At 31.5% G+C, this 27012-nt stretch overlaps 2 protein-coding genes and 1 pseudogene across 2 annotated transcripts; all 3 read left to right on the top strand.

The window, feature by feature from the left end:
* Positions 1-509: 509 nt before the first annotated feature.
* On the top strand, positions 510-1199 carry LOC131648599 (uncharacterized). Its single transcript, XM_058918343.1, has one exon. The coding sequence runs from the start codon at positions 510-512 to the stop codon at positions 1197-1199; it is 690 nt and encodes a 229-aa protein (XP_058774326.1).
* A 14428-nt stretch (positions 1200-15627) lies between these two features.
* On the top strand, positions 15628-16644 carry LOC131648600 (uncharacterized). The gene has a single exon (XM_058918345.1). It carries the CDS (start codon positions 15628-15630, stop codon positions 16642-16644), a length of 1017 nt encoding a protein of 338 aa, XP_058774328.1.
* A 2522-nt stretch (positions 16645-19166) lies between these two features.
* LOC131648601 (uncharacterized) lies at positions 19167-22199 on the top strand (annotated as a pseudogene).
* The last annotated feature ends 4813 nt before the right edge of the window (positions 22200-27012 follow it).

Raw genomic sequence — 27012 nt, forward strand, 5'->3', positions numbered from 1 at the left:
AAAAGAGGAAAGTTCATTGGGTTAATTGGAAGACTATTTGTTTACCGGTTGAGAAAGGTGGCTTAGGCATTAGAAGGATAAAAGACTTCAATATAGCGCTCCTTAATAAATGGCGGTGGCGGATTTTTTCGGGTTTGGAAGCTCTTTGGTATAAGGTCTTGAAAGCTAGATATGGTGATATCAATATTAAAGCGGCTTCGTGTGAGAGCTCTATTAACGGAAGAGATTCGAATTCTTTATGGTGGGCGGACATCCTTTCGTTGGGCAAATCTTACGTGGAGGATCTCTTCATGGACAATTGCAAGTTTGTTTTAGGTGACGGTTATGATATATCCTTTTGGCATTCAAAGTGGCTAGAGTCAAGGAGCTTGAGGGAGTTGTTTCCGATGGAGTATGCTTGTTCGAACTTGAAATACGTGTCGGTGGCGGGGATGGGAGGGTAGAGAACGAATGGTTGGGCGTGGGACAGATTTGGTCTGGACGCTGCTGGGAGTGCTGGGGCGGACAACATGGTTCTGAACATTTCGGAAATGTTGCAGCATGTGCAGCCGGTTCCGGAAGCAAGGGACGGCGTCATTTGGTTGGCGGATCCGGATTACTCCTTCACGGTACGTAGTTGTTATGATTTGTTTAATTTCTATCATCTTCCGCGAGGACCGGATCTTCATCTTGTAAGAGTTTTCTCCCTCATTTGGAAATTGGTGATTCCTAATAAAACCAAGTTCTTTGGATGGAGGTGTTTGCTTGATAGGTTACCAACTAGGGACTTACTCTTGTATAGAGGAATTCCTATCTCTTCTCCTAATGTTTGTGTTTTTTGTGAGACGGAGAAGGAGTCTTTGTCCCACATAATTTTTTGTTGCCGTTTTTCTCGCTTGGTTTGGAAAGATTTGGCTTCGTGGATTGGATTTACCGAGTTTCTTTTTGTGGATGTTTGGAGTAGTTTTTATGATTGGCATTCCTTTTGTAAAAATAGGCAAGTGAAACTGGGTAGGGAAGGAATTTTTTGGGCTGCAATATGTTGGTCTTTGTGGAAGGTGAGGAACGGTATAATTTTTCGGAATGATCCGTGGAGCGTTTCCGACATTATTTGGAACATCAAAGAGCTTATTTGGAGATGGTCCTTCATTGGGAAAATTACCCGAACCAACTACAATTTCTATGAGTTTCTCAATAATCCTTTGTTGTATTTTTCATAGGAAGTATTTGGTGAGTAATTTTCTTCGGAGTTTTTGTTTTATACTCCGTCTTTTGTAATCGTGATGGTTTAGAACTTTTGGTTCTATTAATGAAATCTTGATTATAAAAAAAAATAAAAATAAATATGATCGAAAGGGAGTAGTTGAATATTAGAATTATGGAACGTTAGTTGAGGTTTCTTATCACCGCCATAGTAATGGACGATGTGGATCAAATCAAGCGCTTAAAATCGGACAGATTTGATTGACAAATCATTGTATCTAGTCTAGGTTATGCTCGTGCTGCCTTTTTTTAAGTGGTCAACAAGTACTTTTTTAATTCTATTATAATTAACTAGTAAACTACCCGTGCTGTCGCACGAGTACATTTATTTGATATTATATATATAGTTTGTTTAGATATTTAGAATATTGAATGATAAGTATAATTATATAAAAAAATTAGATATTCATGAGTTTGTATAGGTTAAAATAATTTTGTATAGTTAATTTGTATTCAAATGCATATTGAAAGTAATTTTTATCAAAAAATTTTTTGTGTGAATTTAACTAATCGTGTTCCGTTACAAATAAGAATTGTTAATTAAAATAAAATGGTTATTTAATTGATAGTGCCCCGTGAGAAAAATAGAAAATTTTGGCATTTGAAAATAAGAATTTTGTGTCTCAAATAAGTATAATGTCAACTAAAACAAAATATGTATTTTGTTCATAGTGATCCGTGAGAAAAGTAGAAATTTTGACATGTGAAAATAATTTTTTTAATAATTATGAATAATTTTGACATTTGAAAATAATTTTTTTAATAATTATGTTAATTCAATTTATTAAAATTGTGAGCGAAAAAATAATTTGTATAAAAAATTAATGATATTCATGAGTTTGTATAGGTTAAAATAATTTTGTATAGTAAATTTGTATTCAAATGCATATTGAAAGCAATATTTATCAAAAAAAAATTTGCGTAAATTTAACTGATCGTGTCCTGTTACAAATTTATTTAATACGATATAGATTTTATTTAAATATACATCTAAATTTGAAATGAGTTATTTAATTATAAAATGAATAATAATAATTTAAATTTAATTTGAATATTTGAAAATAAAAATTTTGTGTCTCTAAAATAAAATGATTATTTTATTGATAGTGTCCCGTGAGAAAAATAGAAAATTTTGACATTTGAAAATAAGAATTTTGTGTCTCAAATAAGTATAATGTCAACTAAAACAAAATATGTATTTTGTTCATAGTGATCCGTGAGAAAAGTAGAAATTTTGACATGTGAAAATAATTTTTTTAATAATTATGAATCATTTTGACATTTGAAAATAATTTTTTTAATAATTATGTTAATTCAATTTATTAAAATTGTGAGCGAAAAAATTAAAATAAAAGTGAAAATATTGGAGAGAAAAATGCAAGAGAGAAAGAGAGAGAAAAGTAAGTAGAAATGAAATGAAAAATAAATGTGGAGAGAGAAGTGAGATAGAATAAGAGTAGTGTAAGAAAAATAAGAAAATAAATATGAATAAGAAAGTTGAAATGTAAGAAAGTAAGTGTAAGAAAAAGAAATGTGGGGGGAAATTTGAAATTTGAATGAAAAGAAGAAAAGGAAAAGGTGAGGATATGTGGGAAGTGTAGAAAAATAGTTGGTTTATGAAATGACCAAACTAACCCTTGAGTAGAAAATTAGTTAAAAAGAAAGGGCAATAATGTAATTGTGCAGGACTATTGTTTTGATTGCTAGATAGTAGATTAACGTCAATGGTCATGTTCTTTTTTTAAAAAATAAATTATATTCCTTAATTTAAATTGAAATTTTTATTTTAAAAACAACATAAATTGAAATTTAAAATTTAAATGAGATGATTTAGCTAACAAGTTCAGGGTATTCATATTAATATATAACTAGACCTCTATCCGTGCAATGCACGAGGATGTTAGGTTGAATTAATAACAAATATAAAATCAGTTTAAAAGAAAAATATAAATTTAATAGATAAATTTCGTAAAATTTAATAAAAACAAAAGAGAGCAACATAAATATAAAAATAAAAATAGAATAAAAATAATATGTCACACATATTTCAGTTTAGAGAAACTGATATAAATTTAATACTGATAGTGAAAGTTTGATGAAATAAAAAAATTATAATAGATCAACATAGTTGTTGTAAATTTTGAAACACTTCTTTATAAACAACATTTAATGTGGTATTTGTATGTTGACAGTCATCCGTATGATATATATACTATAGTAAAAAAATTCAATCAAATTAATTTGGGAATTGATTAAAATAACAATAGATTGATAAAATATGTATGATATATATACTTTAGCTTATATTCATTGACTACCTTGATGTCAGCGTTGTGATTTTCAAGATATTGTTGCATTTGCTCAACATATGTTCCCCATAAAGTGCAATTTATTCTTTTGCTTATGTGATAATATGTGATTAGTAAAGAGAGAAAAATATATACCATAAATAAATTAAATTATGTAATTAAATATAGTGATAAACCATTTTTAAATCTTAATCTAAATCTTCAAGAACAATTTCAATGAGTTTGTAGTTTTTCCATTCTTTTGAGTTTCTTTGATAGTGTTCTTTTCGACAATATGTCCAATCACGTCTGTTAAATTTAAGGAAAAAAATACAAATAAGTTGAGTCAAATGAATTATATAATTTGATTTGTAAATTTATAAATAAATGTGAAAGTAAATATAAAATAAAAGAACAGAAGATGTCTACCAAGTAATTTATCATCATTTGTAGCTGAGAGGATATCTGAAAAAGCAACAAAATCAAAATGATTTGTTGGAATTTCGTTCGCAACTATTTCACTGCACTTTGTAGCTCCCATGAAGTTCAACTTGTACTTGTGTGTTATTGGTTTGAATTTCATTTCATTTCTGGCAACTAAGAATTTTTCAATTAAATAAATAACCTTCTTTTAAGGATTCTTGAAACTGTGTGATAAGTCATTTCTTCACAGTGGCATGAATCTTTCCATACTACAATGCAAAAGAAAGATAAAAATGCAACAAATCAATATAGACTGTAAACATCATTATGAAATAAAAAAAAATAAGTATACCTTTTCATCAAGTAAAATCATCTCCAAACTATTTGTCTATGATGGATTTTTGAATCCAGGTTGAGTCCACATACCTACGATTCGAATCTTCAAATTCCAATCAATCTTACTGGCGTGAATGTTATCAATGAAAGTAACTACAGGAAGTGCGCTTGAATAAACCTTTATATTATGCAATGAAAAATAATCTTGAATATATCATTTTGGTGGAAGAGTTACGAATAAAGAGAATGAACATATGATTTGTAACATGGGTTCATGATTTGGAAAAAAACGTGAATTTATGATTTGATCGTGGGTTTGAATTAATACCTTGTTGGAAGAAGTAGTTTTTATAGAGTTTCATTTATTTAATAATTATTATTATTTAATTATTAATATTTATTAGTCTATTTTATCCGTTTTCAATTAACTAAAATATAGGAAAGTAATAAATATTTTAGGAGATTAATAGAGAGAGTGGAGAGAAGTTTGGGAGATAAATGAGTTAATAACGATTTTCAATTAGCTAAAAAAATGGTTTATTGTTTTATGATTTGGTTTGAAAAAAAGAGAACGTGAGAGGTAATAATTAATAATAAATAGTTATTACAATTTTTTTTGAAAGAACGTGGTTGTGTGGTTTTATTATTTGGAATTTAATAATTAATAATAAATAGTTATTAGAATTTATTTTTGAAAGAATGTGGTTGTGTGATTTTCTATGATAAGGTTGTGTGGTTTTATCACTTGGAATTTTAAAGTTTTAATTATTTATTTATGAATTACAATTATTATTATTATATGATGATTTGTTAATATTATTATTTATGGAAAATTTGGCGGAAATTTTTTGGGGAAGAAGTTGTAAGATTATAATTTATGACTAGTCGTCTACCCGTGCAATGCACGGGACAAAACTTATAAGAATTTATCATACATTTTATTTAAAAAATAGTTTAATATAGTTTTATATAAATATTTAATGAAATTTTTAGAATTTGATTTAATTTAATATAAAAGAAAGACATTTTGGATGTATAATTTTATATGAATATTTATTTAAATAAATTTTTTTGATTTAATGATAAAAAAATTAGATCTCTAAATGTATGACTGAATTTTATTAGCCCATTTGAAGAGTTAAATATTATTTATTTGAACATATTGTATATGATTTCTTGAATTTTTTGTTATTATTAATTTTAATTTGACAATTTTATTATATTTTAATATGATTTTAATTTATTAATTAATTTAATAAATTAATTCATTAAATTTTTATTTAATTAATTAATTATTTATTTATTTATTAAAAATTTATTTATTATTAATTTATTAATTTATTATTTATTAAAAGTTTTAGCGGGAAATTTTGGTGGGAAGAACTTCTAGGATTATAATTTAGTATGATGATTATGACGGGAAATATTTGGGGAAGAAATTGTAAGATTATAATTTATTATGATGATATGATATGAAATAATAAAGTATTTATAAGTATGTCACAATTAAAATACGCAATTTAAAACTTTTTACTTTAAATTTTTACTTTAATATTAATAGTTAAATATATTTTTTATCTTTATAAATATCTCAAATTTTATTTTTAATCCTTTTTAAAAAAAAGTAATATATTTTGGTCTCTAGAAAATATTTATGCGTGCAGTTTTAGTCCCTACTATTTTTTAAAAATTTGAAAATTATTTAATCATCTTTTAACTTTTAAATTTTTGAATAATTTTTTTTCATACATGTGGTAAACTATTTCTTTATCAAATTTTAGAATTTTTTAAAATGAGAAGAATTAAATATTATTGTCCATATGTATTCTAATCTTTCATCTTCATATTCCCTATTAAGTGGTATAGTAAGGTTATGATTTTTCACCTTCCTAATGTCCTATAAATAAGGTCCACTTTGCAATGTAAATAACTCTTGAAAGAAGATAATACAATATTGCTTTCTATCTTCTCTTTCACTTCTTCATGTATCCTTCATCTCTATATTGATTTGGTGAATTTCATAACACGTTATCAGCACGATACTCTACAACGCGAGTAATGATATAGCCAAGTTCTACGTTATTTTCCTAATCTTAATATATTTGAACCAATATAATATAATTCATGATTTTGTTACTATTTTTTTTCTTCATATAAATATGTTTGTTTTTTTATATATTTTGTAGAGAAATTTATTTACCTTATACAATAATATTAGATTTCTTTGATCATTGTTAAATTCCGGAAGAATTTAACATTAAAGCATTTTTATATGTTTGTCCGGAATTGAATTTTAACACATAAAAGTGTTAATATAATATTCAAGCATCCCTGAAGGATTGCACAAAGAATAATTTTTCTTGACCGTTGTTTATGGAAATAGTTTGTGATGTGATATTTGTAGAACTAAAGATTATTATTAAACTAACTCCAAATTATTGTTCAAAGATTGAGTTTAATCGAGTATTGTGTTTATCAATAATTGATGAATTCCAGAAGAATTCAACGTTCAATCACCTTTAAAAGGTCGCATCTATAATATTATTGAATCCCAGAAGGATTTCATAAATTTTTGTTGTTGTATCGATCTAAAAATTCATAATTTGTAATATGTTCATTAAAAGATTGTCATTCCAGAAAAATGACACAAATAATTTTAACGCATCCTAGAAGGATGGTTATATATATTTTTTAGATTATTGTTTATAACAAATTATTTTTATAGTTCCTGAAGAACTTATCAAGCATCCCTGAAGGATAGAAAATAAATTATTTTTATAGTTCTTGAAGAACTTATCCATCCTTGAAGGATAGTAAATCAGTTTAATTATATGACGATATAATTTTAGTGATATAATATTGTATGATTAAATATGTTTAATTTTATAAGGGGTAATTGTTTGATAATTATATGATCATATGTTCATATGAACGTATTTGATTAAAGTGTTTAATAATGAAATACTATTATATTGGTTTTGACTTATATTGGAGGTATCGAATATTTTGTATTACACAACACAATTTGGACAGAAAATGTGTAATAAAAAAGCTACCGTCTTTTTCCCCGGGCTTGTACTACACTTATATTAGTACAATTGAAGCACATGTCATTGTAAACCAGTAGTTTACAAATTAGACTTAAATGTGTCGTTGGTAAAACCGATTGGGTCATCTCGGATATAATATGATGCGAATAATTTGTATTGAAGAACCAAAAGTTTCTTCAATCCAGTCAATATTTGTGTGTTTCTAAAGGAAAATAAAAATTTGAGAAATTTCGTTTTTATGACATTAATTGTTGCATCGACTAAACTATCATGCATATGTCTCTACTCACAACCAGAAGTTTGTGAAATTATTTTCTCAACTAATTAAACTAAGATCTTGTTTTCTGAGTTTTTTAGAAATTCCTGTATAAGTATCACATATATTATTAAAATTGATATTGAATATCATGTAATATATGTTCATAAAAAGAAAATGGACCCTAAGTATGATATTAAGATATTTATTCGCATTAAGCCAACAAGATACTATATCTTAGTCCTCCCTAATTTATTCTAATACTTCTCATCTAAATAACATTTGGATGTGTTGTGTATATTCTAATTGCTCCAATATAATACATTAAGATGAGTCATGATAGAATATTGGAAAAATATAATTAATATAACTCTCAATTTTGAGGATATAATTTGAGAAAATAATAAAATACTTGATTGCAGTCCAGTAGGCTGATTATCACTTGATAAATTAATTTTTCCAATATTAGGAGGAGGGAAATGAACAACTGAAATCATGAACAAGAAGTTCAAATGAACAAGTTAAAATAAATTGTTGTCTTGATCCTCGTACAAACCAATATGAACCAAAAGTTCAAAATATTATTCATTTACAAAGTTTATGAAATAAATTATCAGCTGGTAATACTCCACTCAAAGTGGGTTCTCCTATTGGATAATATAATATTGCAAATGAGTTGTTGCTGCGCTTGAAGCGTGGTATGAAAGTCGGCTCCAATGTTAAAAGTCCTCTACTAAGAAAAGAAACTAAAGATGACCCAAGTGAGGATATGAAAATGCTAAGAGCACTTTGACCTAATTTAATTTTCAGTTCCAGAAGAACAAATCAAGTACTTGAAATATGAAATAAAGAGATCTCAATAAATTATGTCATGGATGAAATGGAATGGAACCGAAATTGAGATAACCAAATAGAGTCAATATTGACAATGTCTTTGTATACAATATAGCGCTTAAAGTGATCCACAATAACGAGGATCATGAGTCAAAGTCTATTAAAAATTGTAGACTAAGTGAGAATTGGCCAAAATAAATATATTCAATTGAAGAAGAATTAAACTCACTTTACAAGTGACTCACTTTTGGACCTGTAGTCCGACCACCTAAGGTGTGAAACTAATTGGATATAAATGAGATTTTGTGAAAAAGAAAAATAAGAATGATATAAAGTTTGATTTATTGCTCAATGGTTTTCACAAAGACCTAAGATTGATTTTGATAAAACATATTCACCTGTAGTGGATTCAATCGATTTTTTGATAATTAATTAGCCTTGTAACACATGAAGGGCTTAATTTGAACATGGTGGATGTAATGACATCTTATTTATATGGTTCACTTAATAATGACATTTACATGAAACTCCCTGAAGGGTTCAATATACCAGAGGCCCGTAATTGTGGATCTCGATAAAACTACTACATCAAATTGAACAAGTCTCTCTATGGGCTGAAAGAATCTGGATGCATATGGTATAATCGCCTCAGTGAATATCTATCAAATGATTAATATACAAATAACTCAATCTGTACTTGTATTTTCATAAAATGATGTCGAAAAGAATTTGCAATAATAGTTATCTATGTGCATGACATACATATTATTGGAACTCCTGAAGAGCTGCCAAAAGCTATAAATTGCTTAAATAAAGAGTTTGAGATGAAGGACCTAGAAAAGATAAAATATGTCTAGATTTGTAAATTGAGCATGTAGACAAAAGAATATTTGTACATCAATAAGGCTATATAGAAAAGTGTTGAAATGATTCTATATGGACAAATGTCACATATAGTCCACTCTAATATGGTTATAGATCATTATATGTGGAGAAAGATATTTTTAGGCCTCGAGAAAAGGATGAAAAATTACCGTCTTGATATATCATTTGCAGTTAATATATTAGCAAGATACAGTTATTCACCTACACGAAGATATTGAAACATAGTCAAACATATACTTCGCTATCTTAGAGATGCAGGTTACTTGTCAGATCTTCAATGTCACATATAGTCTACTCTAATATGGTTATAGATCATTATATGTGGAGAAAGATATTTTTAGGCCTCGAGAAAAGGATGAAAAATTACCGTCTTGATATATCATTTGCAGTTAATATATTAGCAAGATACAGTTCTATAAAACAAATCATGGCTCTGGTAAGGTTTTTAACGAGGCAATTTTTTTTTTTAATAAGCAATTTGTATCTAACGGGTTTCGAACCTGAGACCTTAACAGGAGCACACTCTCAAGTCTCAAGCGTTTCACCGCTAGACCACACACACGCACACAACGAGGCAATTCATATTCAAAGGATATTCTACTCTTTTTCCTTCACTAGAATTTTTTCCATTGGGTTTTTTTAGTAAGGTTTTAACGAGGCATATCCTCAATGGACATCCAAGGGGGAGTGTTATGAATAAATATTATTGTGGATGTCCATATGTATTCTAATCTTTCATCTTCATATTCCCTATTAAGTGGTATAGTAAGGTTATGATTTTTCACTTTCCTAATGTCCTATAAATAAGGTCCACTTTGCAATGTAAGTAACACTTGAAAGAAGATAATACAATATTGCTTTCTATCTTCTCTTTCTCTCCTTCATGTATCCTTCATCTCTATATTGATTTGGTGAATTTCATAACAAATATGAACTCTTAAAATTTAAAAAATAATGATAAAAATAATGAAAATCTCAACTTAGAAATTAAATCTTGAGTTTCTTTTTTTTTTTTTTTTAAAATTTTTATAACGTTCTAAACATGCATACAAAATAATCATTCAAAAACACACATAAGTTTAACAGTAGCGATTAAAATTATGTGCATAATAATTTTGTAAGGACTAAAATATATCATTTTTTAATAAAAACCAAAAATAAAATTTAATTATTTTATAGAGACTAAAAGCATACTTAACTCTAATATTAATACTGATATTATTGGTTAAATCTAATTTATCAATTTACTATCAATTTGTAATAGATTAAATTTAAAATTTTAATTGATATGCTTTGTTATTATAAAAAAAATTTATACCATCAATATATAGTAAGTATTCAACTGTGTTACTTAATAAAAATTAAATATTTTAAACTAATGTAACTGACCGTATATATTTTTTAATTAAAGTTCAAATATAATGTATCAATTTAAATTAAATGGACAACGCGTACTTCCACAACAAAAAGAACAACACAACGTGAATATGAAAAAATAAATAAAAACTTGAAATAAAAAACAAATTCTATGTGAAAACTATAAATGTCGCGTGTTCGCGGTTTGGTTTATATCAGTTTTAACTTTATTTATAGTTTAGTTCGGTTTTTGATATATGTTAAAGATATTTGATCTGATCAAATTTAATGTGGTTTAATTTAAATCAATTTTTAAATATCTAAATTACAGATTATATTTTTATCAATATTATAAAAATACTAATAAATCATAGATTTAATATAATATAAAACATATAGTATATCAAAAGTTAATATTACAAAATGAAAATGAAAATATGAGAATGATTAATTATGGTTGAAATAAAAGAAACAATAAAAATAAATAGATTATACCAATCTATTAAATAGTATTAAAAATATCATTGAATCATAATTCCACGTTAATATATATCGTGAAAAACGAGAACTATCCATATCAAACGTCAGATTAAATTAACGTTCAAGATTTAAAAATTCCAAATAAAATTCATTATAGTGAATTATTTACTATTATGCTTGGTATTTAAAAATTCCATAAAAAAATTCTTACATAAAATATTCTTATTTCATAATTAAATCCTTATTAAAATATTTGTTTATAATCATAATTAATATTTAGTTAGAACATTATAAGGACAAAATATAATTCAAATTTATCCAAATAATTTATTTAAAAATTTAAAATTGTCTAAACTTTAAATACTTTCAAAATTAAAATAAAAATTCAGAAAAATAATATTAATTATATAATAATCAAAAGCATAAATTATTTACTCATCTTTCTAGTGAAAAAATTATATTTAAAAAAATATGTTATATAAATTTCGATAAAAATCTTAACTCATTAAAATTAATTTAATTTTAAAAAGCTAATTTTCTATTGTGTCTTGAATTTTATAGAATTATATTTTTCATGATTTATTTATGTAAATAAGTGGTTGTAGACTTAATCTTAAATAATATATATTTTTTTTTGGAAATAATGATTATATTAAAACCTAAAACAACTCAAGTACAAGCCGCGATGGATCCAGCAGAAACCACAAAGAAAACCAAACAAAATAGTAACCTATGGCATCAACATTTGAGCTATTTGACCTCTATACTTAGGATATATATTTGATGGTGAAGTTATTGTTGGAGTATCTTCGCGTGAGATATATATTGACTTCTGTTAATTTTAAATAATTATTTATTCTTTTTATAAAATAAAATTATTTTTTTAATTATTGATTATTCAAATAATAAACTATGTAGTTGTTGTAAATTTGTACTTAATAATCTTTATTCTTTACTGTGATGATTAAATTATTATTAAAATATTAAAAAAATTATTTGCTTTTAAAAGTAATTCTAGAACAATTTATTTTAATAAATTGTAGTAAATATAATTTTATAAAATGTGAAATACAACGTTATGATAGTTAATTTTTTTAAAGAAATTTAAATAACATAATTTTATTTTAAAATAATTTTAATACTAGGAAGAAGAGTAAATAATTTAAGTTTTTGATTATTTTAAAATTAGTATTATTTTTTCTAATTTTATTTTGGAATTTTTATTTTAGTTATGAAATTTTTTATAGTTTAGATCATTTTAATTTTAAATAAAAATATTTAATACATTTTGAACCACCCCATACATAAATGACTAGTATATTATGCATGAAACGTTAAAATTGGCATTGAGTACATACAAAAGCCAAAGATACAAGAAGATCCATAATAAAATACAACATGAAATTTTACTAAGAATTATAAAACACGTGTCTTCAATGGATCTGCACAGCGGAACATAAGATCTGACGAGGTCTTCGAGCCATCACCACTTTTAAGTCTTCAATCCATACCTGCTACCAATCAAACGCTACTAAACTGCACTTGAAAAAGATAAGATGATTGGGATGAGATTACTAAATCTCAGTGAGTCCTCTTATCTTACGGGTTCACTCGGTTCTACAGGAACATGCTATCAAACGGATTCACCGAGAATCCGAGTTTACCTCACGGTCAGGTACAAGTACACAACAAGGGAAATATCACCATTAGTAGTCCCATAACTAGCCAATGAGATAGAAACAAATACATAAACAACAATCAAGTATGCAGACCCGTACCCGTGTAAGAGGAATCCAGGAGTAAGTTATAGCCCGCTCATTAGGCTACGCAATCCACACCCTCGGTGAGTTACACCCGTACATCGCATCAAGAGACTTGCACAACACATCGCAAAACCAAACGGATTCTTTTCCTAAATGGACTCCATCCGAGATGAGTTACAGCCGCGACATTTCCTAAGTGGCGTCCGACCCCGTCAATTGTCTATACGCCAATGTGTTAACGTCAAATGCAAACACGCCATCTTGACAATACGAGCCCACCGGGTGAAAGCCTAGTGATCTTGCCTATGTGGCATCACTAGAGGTGAATCGAAAGTAATGTTGCCTACATGGCATTACTTCTCGACCATACCAAGCACACTGATATGTTACGTCAAGTGGGATACGCCCCGTAGGTCCTCACAAGCATATCGCAATGGTATCTCAAGTGTGTAAAATATACCGAGAACGCCAATGTGTTAACATCAAGTGGGATACGCCCCGTAGACCCTCACAGGCACATCACAATGGTATCAAGTGTTCTTGTGGTTTACCCCCTAATAGCCTAGGCCTACTCCGATTCAAGCATACAATGAAGTACACAGGATTCGTCTAAACTAGTGACCATGCTAGGTTTGCCCTGTCAGTACTCTCACTAGAACACATGATTCGCCTATACTGGGTGTCATAGCACCTGCCAATACCTCTCACACACAAACAAGCCACATAAGAAAAGAATCTTCGAATGTTCAACCAGAACGAACAGAGAAATCAAGCCAACAATCATCTATGGCATAACATTAACCATAAGGTACGACATGTTCATAATCATTTAACAACATATATAACCAAGGTTTAACTACATAACTTGGAATTAACACAAAAATAACATTTTTATGAACATCTCTTCAAGCCATTTATGCATATTCAACCTTATGCAATCAAACATCCAATTTTCATTTATCATAACTAAACTAAAAGCAAAATCTCTAAGCATATTAATAAAGAGCATTACAATAACTTTCTGACGCTTCCGACGGCACCTAATTCTGAATTATGGAACTCAAGTTCCGCTATATTCAAATTTTGAATTTGTTTCCAATACAGTCTCAGGAAATCGGTTTCCATAATATGGGAAACCGGTTTCCTGCACGCAGAATGCCCAGAAACCCAATTTTCTTGCCAGAAACCGATTTCCATAACTGGGGTAACCGGTTTCCTGCAACTCAGACTGAAAAGTAGCTATTTTTCTGCATAAAACCAGTTCTAATACATCTATCCTCAATCAAAAGCATCAAATATCAACTTAAACTTGTATACTAATGATCATCTTATATTTGATCATACAATGGGTAAACATCAAACATGTATAATTTCATGGATTCAAGGATTATCTCTCACAAACCCTTTAACCCCAAATATAAACCCTTGCATGCAAAATTCCTCAAGTTTCTACCTTAGGACTCACTTGGATTAATAGAGGTTTAAAGGTTGATAACTTTATCATTGAGCTACCAATTTGGCCAAGACTTCACCTTCATCTTCATCAAGTCCGTAATCCATTTTTCCTCAATTTTAGCAAGAATCTCCAACCTTCAAACTCACTTATCTCCATCAATACAGAACCTATGAACACGAATTAATATATCAAATCAAAGGTAATTTCATAAGCTTTCTAAAACTTCGAGAATTACCTGATTTGGAGTTATGAGCAGAATGTTATGGCATGTTTAGTAGAGGCTGCACCATGAATACGAAAATGGACATGTTGAACATAAGTTCTTCTTTCTCATTTCAAGCTTCTAAGCTCTCTCTCTTATCTCCTTACTCAAAAATATGAATTTTAGAATACTATCTCACCAAACATGCCTTAGACCATTTACAATGGGGGTGTTGAATAATTTATTCAATAGTTGAATAACTACAATGGTGTGTTGAATCATGTGTTTAATGTGATGTAGATTAATTGGTGTTGAATACTTTCAACATGTTGAATAAGAAAAGAGTGGGGGTCACCTAAAGTATGTGACAAAATATTATTGGTTGTTGTGTATGTTTAGATTTTTATTTCATAATAATTATTTAATGTAAATTATTTTTTAGTAAATCAATTTTTTATTTATTTTTGTTTTCACCAAAATTCATCATTTTTTTGGGTCTATAAATAGAGACTTGTTTCATTTGATTTGGACACACAAAAAAAATTACTTTTTTCTCTCAATTTTTTCTATTTAGCCTTCAAAAAATTCTTGTTTGTAGCTCTAGACATCTTTGTAGTGAAATGGATCCCAACAATAATCCTTTTAACACCCAAAATTCTACTAATTATCCTTTCAACTACCCAAATTTCAACAACTATATATTTCAAAATCAATCTTCCAACCAACAAGGTCCCCAAAATATACCAAATTATGGATTTCCTCCAAATTTCATAATGTCGTCATCTAATCCAAATTATCGGCCATGTTATGGATCAATGATGTCATATTCATCTCAATCACCCCCTGATTATTCTTCTACTCCAATGGGAAATGAAAATGTTCCGAATGAAAATGTTCCTGAATTTTCTACACAAATGGCTATTTGTCACATTATTTGGTCACATTATTTTGTCACATACAACATTTGTAGTTTGTATTTTAATTCCTTATAAATAGGGGCTTATTATTCTATTGATATACCAATACCAAAAATCTCATATTACTAAAAAAATATTAATGGATCCTTCAGAATTTCCTTTTGATATTGAAGCTTACAAAAGGCAGTCTGAAATCGAAGAGAGGTATATCATCAACCGGTTTAAGGAGCGACAAAACCAAATGGAGGGAGGATATATACATCGTGTCAAGAGAAAATATCTCAACAGAGATCATACAGCGGCAAACCAAAGATTAATTGACGACTACTTTGCAGACCAACCTACATACGACGATGCAATGTTTCGTCGGCGATTCCGGATGCGAAAACATTTGTTCCTTCGGATCGTTGGGGACCTATCTAGCAGTGACAACTACTTCACCCAAAGAGTTGACGCAACTAAAAAAGAAGGTATATCTCCATTAGCAAAATGTACCACGGCCATGCGAATGTTAGCATATGGTGTGGCGGCTGATGCGGTCGATGAATACATCAAAATAGGAGGTACTACATCATTGGAGTGCTTGCATAGATTATGTAAAGGAATCATACAATTGTATGAGCCAGTGTATCTCAGAGCCCTAACTCAAGATGACTTACAAAGAATACTGCATGTTAGTGAAATGCGGGGGTTCCCGGGGATGATTGGCAATATTGATTGCATGCACTGGGAATGGAAAAATTGTCCTACGACATGGGAAGGTCAATTTACTCGGGGATATAAGGGAACCACCACTGTTATTCTTGAAGCAGTTGCAACTTATGATCTATGGATTTGGCATGCCTTTTTTGGATGTCCGGGCACATTGAACGATATAAACGTTCTAGACCGTTCACCCGTGTTCGATGATGTTGAACAAGGAAATACTCCAAGAGTGAACTTCTTTGTGAATCAACGTCCGTATAATATGGCATATTATCTTGCTGACGGTATCTATCCTTCTTATCCAACTTTCGTCAAATCAATTAGACTTCCTCAAAGTGAACCAGATAATTTATTTGCAAAATATCAGGAGGGATGTCGGAAGGACATCGAACGTGCATTTGGAGTGTTGCAAGCTCGATTTAAAATCATCCTCGAACTTACCCATTTGTAGGACATAACCGATTTGGCTCTCATCATGAGGTCATGTATCATATTACATAATATGATTGTTGCGGATGAACGAGATACATATGCTCAACATTGGACAGATTATGATTAATCTGAGGCAAGTGAGTCTAGTACACCAGAGTCATTCTCGACTGAGGTGCTACCTGCATTTGCGAATCATGTGCGTGCTAGATCTGGGATGTGTGATTCAAATGTACATCACGAATTGCAAGCAGATCTAGTCAAACACATATGGACAAAGTTTTAAATGTTTCATGATTAAATAAATTATTTGTGACATGTGTAACGCCCCGTTTTCGATATTTATTTTATTACGCAGTTATTTGGTGTATTTGGTGCTTAAACTGTTATTTTAATTATTATTATATTAGTTTAGTAATTAACTATAATGTAGTAAAATGGTTAATTAATTATTTGGGCCAAGTAGGTGATTAGTAATTGGGAGGGTGTGTAGTAAGCCCATTAGAAAAATTAAGGATTAGTAAGAGATTAATAAAAATAAAGAAAAATTAGAAGGAATAATTCTTTTGGCAAAGTTGTGAAGAACGTAGAAACAGAGAAAGAGGCTAGGGCAAGAGGAAGGAAGACTTCCACCATTGTTGAAGGATCAAAGCTCAATCCTAAGGTAAGGGGGAGAATGGGTTCTTTAAATGGTGATTACAACATGAGAGGGTAGTGAGGGTTCCTTCCCCTCTTTAGGTTCATAATTGACCAATTTGATTTATTCTTGATGTGTGAATTGATTTGATTTGTATGTGCTTTTCTTGAATAATGATATTGTATGATTTCTGGATGAAATTCTGTTTTGAATTGATGAATTATAGTGTGGATTTGGATGTTGGTTGAGTTGTTGCTATGTTCATAAGAGGAACTGAATCTGAATGTAAAACTGTCCAATTTGATGAGTAGGAATTGAGTTATTATCATGTAAAATTGATGTAGCATAACAGGTTAATGAATCTAGATGAATGGTGTGAGTTAATAGGTGAAAATATGATGTTTTGGACCTGAAATCGCAGACTGGAAGTGATGAAAACGAGTGAGAACGAACTGGTGCGAGTGCAGACTTGGAAAGACAGTTTTTATGTCAGTTTGCGTATGATATGCGTATGGGTTGGGGCCATACGCGTATGAGGGACAAACCCAGGGGGCTATACGCGTATGATACGCAGCCCTGTCCCAGCATAGTGCAACCTTCTAGTGGAACGCGTATGGTACGCGTATGGAAGAGAGGTCATACGCGTATGAGGATGTGATACGCGTATGGGGGAGTTTTTAGTGCAAATTTGATTCTGGTGATACGCGTATGATACGCGTATGGGCAAGGGGGTATACGCGTATGGTCTAGCTGTACGCGTATGGTTACGTTAGTGTGCAAAATTTCCCGTTTTGTGACGTTTCTTCCGATTCTTAAGTATTAGGAACACCTTTCTGAAATCTCTTGATTAGTAGGACTTAAGCCGATATAGGAAGATTATAAAATTTATAATTTGGACATAAAATGCTGTGATAAGATTATGTTGACTATTGTGAATATTAACTATAAGAGATGAAATTATAGTTGCATGTTGTTGAACAAGTTGATAGCCTAATGGCAATAAGTTGAAGGTTGATGCCTTGTGTTGTTGGTTTGTGTTGATTGGATGTCCATATTGCATACATATGTCGTTGAGGGCTTATGCCATGTTGTTGGCCTGAATTGGCGTTGTTGAAGGCTTATGCCTTGTTATTGCCTCTAATAAAATGGCAACTGTTGGGAGCGTATGCTCTGTTGGTACCACATGCATGTAGTGTTGATAGTTGCATTTCATTTCATTTATTTGATTGTAATGTCATGTATTGATGTTGTTGTGTGGTTGACGGTGTGAGAATCCGTTTGTGATTATGGTTTGTGTGTGGTGTAGATACTACTCCTTAACATGTGATATTTCACCGTATATTTATTGAATGTAATTCTCACCACTTTTTCTATTGTTGTATCTGTGCTTCTCCGGGAGTACAGATAACCAGGTACCAGAGTAGTGCTTAGATTTTCGAGTGTTACCTGATCGAGTCTTAGGAGTCGCTCTGATACGTAACACGGGAATGTTGGGATGCACTATGTTTTGTTTTCCTTTCAGTTATTTGTTAAAGTGTTACGTATCTTGATTTTTTTTGACTTTATTATCGGACCTCCTGTTTAGCGGAGAAGAATTATTTTGTTGAGGCCTTAGTGCCATGAGGACTAATAAACTGTTTTAAATTCCGTTGTGTTATTGATTTTTTTTAATGAAATTTATTGAACAAAGAGATATTTTGTGAATTGTTTCAGAAGATGTGACATCCTATTTGTATTACTCTGATTATTTACGTATTTATAATTATATATATTCGTATGGGAAAGTGGGGTGTTACAATTGGTATCAGAGCAGGTCGGTCCGTCCGACCAAGTAGTTGAGTCGCTAACAAATCGACTATTGTTAATCTCATTATCTAACTGTGTTTCTGTTGCAGTGTTTAATTGAAATGGCTGGAAGGAACGATGCTGCGATTGCTGCTGCTTTGGAGGCTATGGCTCAAGCTCTGGAACATCAACCTAATGCTAGTGAGAATGCCGGGTCTCGCAGTTTGGCTACCTTCCAGAGGGAGAACCCGCCGGTCTTCAAGGGCAAGCATGACCCCAATGGAGCTTTAGAGTGGTTGAAAGAGATCGAGAGGATCTTCCGTGTAATGGATTGTACTCAGGCACAGAAAGTTCGCTATGGGACACATATGCTAGCAGTCGAAGCTGACGACTGGTGGCTAGCAACACGTCAGAGACTAGAAGCTGCATGTGAAGAGATCACTTGGGATGTGTTCCAAAGAGAATTCCTGAGGAAGTATTACCCTAAGAGCGTCAGTGGAAAGAAAGAAATTGAGTTCCACGAACTGAAACAAGGGAACATGTCAGTGACTGATTATGCTGCAAAGTTCACTGAATTGGCCAAATTTTATCCATACTATGATGGAGAGGGTGCAGAGTTTTCAAAGTGTGTTAAGTTTGAAAATGGGTTACGCTCTGAGATCAAGAAGGCTATAGGATATCAGCAGATCCGCATTTTCCCTAACTTGGTAGACAACTGCATAATTTTTGAGGAAGATAATGCTGCTCACTATAAGAATGTCAGTGATAGAAGAGGCAGGTAGAATCAGCAACGTGGCAAGCCTTATGACGCTCCAGCTGGCAAGGGCAAACAAAGAGCTTCTCCGGGCCATAGAACAAGTGGGGGAGGTGCTCCTACTCCGATTGTGTGTTTTAAGTGTGGAAAGGCTGGTCACAAGAGTACTTACTGCACTAATGAAGTTAAGAAGTGTTTCCGTTGTGGCAAGACTGGTCATATGATGTCTGAATGTAGACATAAAGAAGTGGTTTGTTTTAATTGCAGCGAAGAAGGACACATTGGAAGTCAATGTCAGAAACCAAAGAAGACACAAGCTGGTGGTAAGGTGTTCGCGTTGGCTGGTACTCAGACAAGCACCGAAGACAGACTCATTAGAGGTACTTGCTTCATCAATAGTGTGCCTTTAATTACTATTATCGATACTGGTGCTACTCATTGTTTTATTGCTGCTGAATGTGTTGAAAGATTGGGTCTTGTGCTATCTTCGATGAATGGCGACATGGTAGTTGAGGTTCCAGCTAAAGGGTCTGTGACTACATCTCTTGTTTGTTTAAAGTGTCCGTTGTCGATCTTCGACAGGGACTTTGTTGTTGATTTAGTGTGTTTACCGTTAGCCGGGCTAGACGTAATTTTGGGAATGAACTGGTTAGAATATAACTATGCTCACATAAATTGTTATAACAAGACTGTGAGATTTTCAACTGCCAAAGAGGAAGAAGCTGGTTTAGTGTTGTCTAAGCAGGTACGACAGTTGTTGAAAGAAGGAGTAGAGATGTTCTCGTTGATGGCAACATTGTCAATCGGAAATCAGAATATCATCGATGAGTTACTGGTAGTAAGTGAATTTCCCAAGGTTTTTCCGGATGAGATTCCTGATGTGCCGTCAGAAAGAGGAATTGAGTTTACGATTGATCTTGTACCAGGTACCAGACCTGTTTCTATGGCACCGTACAGGATGTCTGCATCTGAATTGACGGAATTGAAGAAGCAATTAGAAGACTTACTTGAGAAGAAGTTTGTCAGACCAAGTGTATCGCCGTGGGGAGCTCTAGTGCTGTTAGTAAAGAAAAAGGATGGAAGCATGAGACTTTGCATAGATTATAGACAGCTGAATAAAGTAACCATTAAGAATAAATACCCGCTACCGAGAATAGATGATTTGATGGACCAATTGGTGGGTGCGAGTGTTTTTAGCAAGATTGATCTGAGGTCGGGTTACCATCGGATTAAGGTTAAAGATGAAGATGTTCAGAAGACAGCGTTCAGAACAAGATATGGACATTATGAATATTCGGTGATGCCCTTTGGTGTTACGAACGCGCCAGGAATATTCATGGAGTATATGAACCATATCTTCCATGAGTATTTAGATTAGTTTGTCGTGGTATTCATAGACGACATCTTGATATATTCTAAATCAGAGCAAGAGCATTCAGATCATTTGAGGACGATATTGCAAGTGTTGAAAGAAAGGAAGTTGTATGCGAAGTTGTCCAAGTTTGAATTTTGGTTGCGAGAAGTCAGTTTTCTGGGACATGTCATATCTGGTAGTGGCATTGCTGTAGATCCATCCAAGGTAGATGCTGTGTTACAATGGGATACTCCAAAGTCAGCTACTGAGATCAGAAGTTTCTTGGGTTTAGCCGGTTACTACAGACGGTTTATTGAAGAATTTTCTAAGTTGGCACTTTCGTTAACCAAGTTGACGTGTAAGGGTAAAATGTTCATATGGGATGCACAATGCGAAAAGAGTTTTGTAGAATTGAAGAAGAGATTGACGACAGCTCCGGTTTTGACATTACCAAACCTAGGAGAACCTTTTGTGGTTTATTGCGATGCTTCTCTGATGGGTTTAGGTGGTGTACTTATGCATAATGGTAAGGTGATTGCTTATGCATCGAGGCAACTGAGAGTTCATGAAAAGAACTACCCTACAAATGATTTGGAACTCGATGCTGTTGTTTTCGTACTAAAGATTTGGAGACATCATCTCTATGGTTCTAGATTTGAAGTTTATAGTGACCATAAGAGTTTGAAATACCTGTTTGACCAGAAGGAGCTGAACATGAGACAACGAAGATGGTTAGAATTTCTAGAGGATTATGATTTCGGGTTGAACTATCATCTCGGTAAGGAAAATGTTGTGGCTGATGCTTTAAGCCGGAAGACCTTACACATGTCAGCTATGATGGTTAAAGAGTTAGAATTAATCGAGCAATTCTGAGATATGAGCTTGATTTGTGAAGTGACACCACAGAGTGTTAAGTTGGCAATGCTTAAAATTGATTACGACTTCCTGAACAGTATCAAAGAGGCTCAGAAATTGGATGTGAAACTGGTAGACATTATCGTTGGTTGTGGCAAATCCGAGAAGAGTGATTTTAAAGTGGACGCGTAAGGACTGTTGAGATTACAGGATCGAATATGTATCCCTGATGACGATAATATGAGGAGGATGATTTTAGAAGAGGGTCCTCGGAGTAACTTGAGTATTCATCCCGGGGCTACTAAAATGTATCAAGACTTGAAAAAGATATTTTGGTGGCCAAGAATGAAAGAAGACGTGGCACGGTTTGTGTATGCTTGTTTAACTTGCCAGAAATTGAAGATTGAACACCAGAAGCCTGCAGGGTTGATGCAACCGTTAGAAATTCCAGAATGGAAGTGGGATAGCATTTCGATGGATTTCGTGACGGGGTTGCCTAATACTGCGAGTGGACACGATTCGATATGGGTGATTGTTGATAGGCTTACAAATCAGCTCATTTCATACCTATTAACATCACGTATCCAGTGGCAAAGTTAGCCGAGATCTACGTCAAGGTGATTGTGAAGTTGCATGGTATTCCTTTGTGCATTGTGTCAGATAGAGATCCGAGATTCACTTCTGATTTTTGGAAGAGCTTGCAAGAAAGTCTGGGTTCTAAGTTGAGGTTGAGCTCGGTGTATCATCCTCAGATGGATGGTCAAACTGAAAGAACTATTCAGTCTCTAGAGGATTTGTTGAGAGCATGTGTTCTCAAACAAGGGGGTTCGTGGAGCGCTCATCTTCCGTTGATCGAGTTTACTTATAATAACAATCATCATTCTAGTATAGGTGTTATACCCCAAAATTTGCCCGCATCTTTTTTCAAGAAAACTTCAATCTAAAAAATTAAGAGCTTCATATAATCTTGGATTTTTATTCCATAAATATCCTGATTTATGAATACTTGGTTTTTAGAGTTTTTCTTATACAGTATTTTGACTCGCTGTTGAATTTATTCTTACACAAACGCCAAGTACTGTTCATTACTTCACACACGCTATTTATTTGAGATTTATTTACAGATAAATAGTACTGACGCAATTGGTACAGAACTAAATCTTTTTGCAGGCGCAAAGTCCGGGGATTCAGACTGTACTGGTAACAAGTAAATTATTGTTAACTTTTGTTTCCCACTAATTTTTGTACTATATTCTATTATTTTCAAAATCTTTTTCTTTCTCTTTCTTTCAAAATCAAATCCTAACTTTACTCTATACATCTCTTTTTTCAAACCCTACCATACACTTTCTTTCAAATCCTACTTCCACTCAAATTCTCCTTTTTTGTACGGAATCATTTCATTCCCCAACGTCTCTATCCTTCTTTTCATTCTATAAATACCTCTCATTTTTTCCATAAAATCTCACATCAAATTCTAACTCATCTCTCAAATTTCTACTTCATATTCATTCTCTCTTCTTCCCCGGCAAAATGGCGAAGCGGATGGAAACATATTTTCTTATGGTCATCACCGTCGTGGTGGTAATCATGTCCTTCTTCTGTCTGCATAGTCCTGAAAAATGCGGACCTGGGATGTTTACACTCCCAATCATCTATATGTTATTATTTGTAGCATGGGTTATTAATCGTCATTCTTAAAGTTTGTCGTATCTTTTAATAACGTACCGTTTACTCGTCGTACTGTTCATTATAGTATGTAATATTTGTACTGTCAGTATTAAATGTCGTACTATCTGTTGTACTGTAGTTTAATTATCTAGATAATATTTTGTGTGTTTTCTGCCAGTTAAATATTTATTTTTCTGTGCATTAAATGTTTTTCAGGGTTATTATCGGTAATTTTGCTCGCATACAGTGTATATTATTTATTTATTATGTCTGTGTTTTTCTAACAACTCATGTAAATAAATTTTCACCATTAACACAACAAAAAAAAACAAAAAGAAAATTAATTAACTTTAACTGTTGAATTTTCACCTTAACTGCTTCATTAATACCCGGACAGCCAGTTGACAGTCAAAACCGCTGACAGTGCAATTCTCCGTGTTTTGTACCATCAATCAAATCAATCTTTTGCATTTCAAAATTCCAAGATTTTTGTTCTAGAAGTCTTCTGAATATCACATGATTAGCAGAGACTCAACACTGCATAAAAATCAGGTACGCTTAACTGTCTCCTACATAAGCAGTCCCTAACTAGGGTTTCTTGTTTTTTTTCAGGAGAACAAGTTTTTGAGACCTCAAATGGATTTCATGGACCTCCATATATCTCAAAGTACCACCATACAAATTTTCAAACTTCAATTCACTCAGACGCGCAGTCAGCAGCTCAAACAGTCAACAGACGACCCGGTTGACCAAAAAGTCAACAGACAGTCAAAAATGAAATTTTTTGTCAACATCCATATTTTGTCAAAAGATTCATCATTTGACTAGTGGTTGATCAAAATTCATCAAGGAAAGATCAAAAATCAACAAAACCCTAAGTTTCAAAATTAGGGTTTTCTCCTAAAAAGTCAACTGAACTTTGACTGGTCATAACTCTCTCATCCTTCATCAAAAAAATTCAAACCAAAGCTCATTTTGAAGGAAATTCAATTATCTTTCAAATGCAATTGGTCCCATGATCATTAGATTCACCATTTGAAAAATATGAATCAAGACATTACATGTCATTTTCAAAGTCAACAAAAAGTCACTTTTTTCAAAAGGACACACAAGGAGCATGGAAAATCATTTTGATATGAGACCAAAGACATTGGTTAGAGGACTCTCTGAGGTTTCCAAAAAGTACAAGAACTCCTTCATATGATAAAAATTGAGGGATTTATGCCTTGTTGAAGTTGGCTAAATTTTGGGAAAATGCATGAAATCAACATTGATAAAAAATGTTTTTCTTCCAAATGAGACCCAATTTCCATGATCCAAACATGTTTCCCATAATGTGAAGGGCCTCCCACGACCAAGCCAAGGCCCATAGCATTTTTGTTTCTTTTTTGATTTAATTTTATCCCATTTAAGATTAAATTAAAAAAAGGAAAATGGAGGGATAATATGTAGCTTAGTTTCTAAGCATGAGTCATCAAAGAACATTCAAAGCTCTGCAGCAAGAGAAGTACAGCAGGCCTAAGAGCAAGAGGTGTGGAAAAATCAAGCCATGGTTGCTTGAATTCAAAGCTACATATATTAAAAAATTTCCAAAATTCAACAAAAGTACTTAATGCTTTTAGCTTAGTTTTGAAGCACTTCATTGCTTATTTAATGGCTAGAACACTTCAGTAAATAAGGACACACGAATTCAGAACCCAAGTCTTGCTTGTATCACTCTTAAATTCAATTGAAATTTTCCAAGAAATTTGAAATTCGAATTTTCAGTTTAAGCCATTTGTAATTCAAACTAAACACTCAAATACAATCCTCAAGCATCATTGAATATATTCCAATCAGTTTCAAGCTTTGAAACTTAAAGAATCAAGCACTACACCTCACGGTTTGCTCGAACTAAAACTTACAAAAATCTCATTATACTTGCATGTTTAACAAGATGTAGACTCATATTTAAGTTTAGTTTGGTGTTCTGATCATTTCTGGAAGTTTAATTGAAGTTTGAACACGTATCCACGAAAATACCATTTTAGGGTTCTTGAACTCTATTTTAGGGTTTTTCGTTAGAGGCAAAATTAGACAAAATTAAGGGCATGGTTGAATTCAGTGAATCAGTACGAATCAAATGAACAGGTCGCGAAAAATTTATGTACACGTTTACCCCTATTCGTTATTTTGCAGGATTGATGCTCACATATTACAGCGCTTTTGAAAACAAACGCTGTTAAAAGAGGAGTCTGGAGGTTGAAGATGAAGACGTGGCTTGCCCTGGTTGGTTGGTTTGCGCGCGCGTGTGTTTTAAAACTCAGACCAATCACATGCGTTGCTTTCCACTATCATATCATGAGCTCTATGATCTCAGCCATTAGATTTCATTAACTCAAGATCCAACGCTCTAGCCTTGCCAGTCCATGCTATAGACTCTATTATCCACCACACCTGATCATTGTTTATATATTTTCTATTTTATTTTATTTTCTTTACAAAATTAATTTAAAATAGTTTCAAAAATCAAAAAAATATAATAAAAATATTTTTAGGATTCTAAAATAATCTATTATTTTTTGACATAAAATATTTTATTTTTTCTTAAATATTAAAATATTTTGTATAATTAATTAGTATATATTTATATATTTACTTTTTATAGTATATATATTATAAGCTAATTTTGTACATATTTAGGATAATTTTCTCTTTAAGTTTTAATTATTTGTGTAATTATTTGTATAATTATATGATTATTTAACTTAATAATTTCAAAATCCATTTCAAAAAATCCAAAAAAAAAAATTAGTTTTATTTTAAAATTAATTGACAATCAATATGGCATATTTCAAATATAATTTTTAGGTTTAAATTTTATTTCTACTTTTTTCCTCATTTTACTTAAATTAATCATGCATTAATTCTAATTAAAATCAATCATCAAAAATCCAAAAATATTTCTTTTATTTTTCTTGCAATTTAAATTCTTAGATCAAGTGTATAGGTTGTCAAATTCATGTAAATAGCGTAGTTTACATTTCCCGCACAATCGATGTAATAGCGTAGATTTACTTTCCGCATTTTACATTTTCGCATTTTAATTTCCAGCACATATAAAATTGTGTGTATGTCAAAGATAAAAATTGAAGCGTTAGGTCACTAACTTCAAAGATAAAATATCTGAATCAAAACACAATCACACTTGCACCTCTTAGGCTAATCCCTCTTTTACTCTTTTCAAAATCAAAATCAAATTCTACTGTTTCAAATGCAAAATCGAACTTTCGTTTACATCCGGTGAAAGGAGAATTTTCTAAAGGAAATAGGAAAAGACCTTATAACTTAGGGT

This window comes from Vicia villosa, linkage group LG2, assembly GCF_029867415.1.
Source record: "Vicia villosa cultivar HV-30 ecotype Madison, WI linkage group LG2, Vvil1.0, whole genome shotgun sequence".
NCBI classification, from domain to species: Eukaryota; Viridiplantae; Streptophyta; class Magnoliopsida; order Fabales; family Fabaceae; genus Vicia; species Vicia villosa.

Bases quoted from the DNA above. Each gene is read 5' to 3' on its own strand.
- LOC131648599 (XM_058918343.1), top strand. From the start codon at position 510: ATGGTTCTGAACATTTCGGAAATGTTGCAGCATGTGCAGCCGGTTCCG.
- LOC131648600 (XM_058918345.1), top strand. From the start codon at position 15,628: ATGGATCCTTCAGAATTTCCTTTTGATATTGAAGCTTACAAAAGGCAG.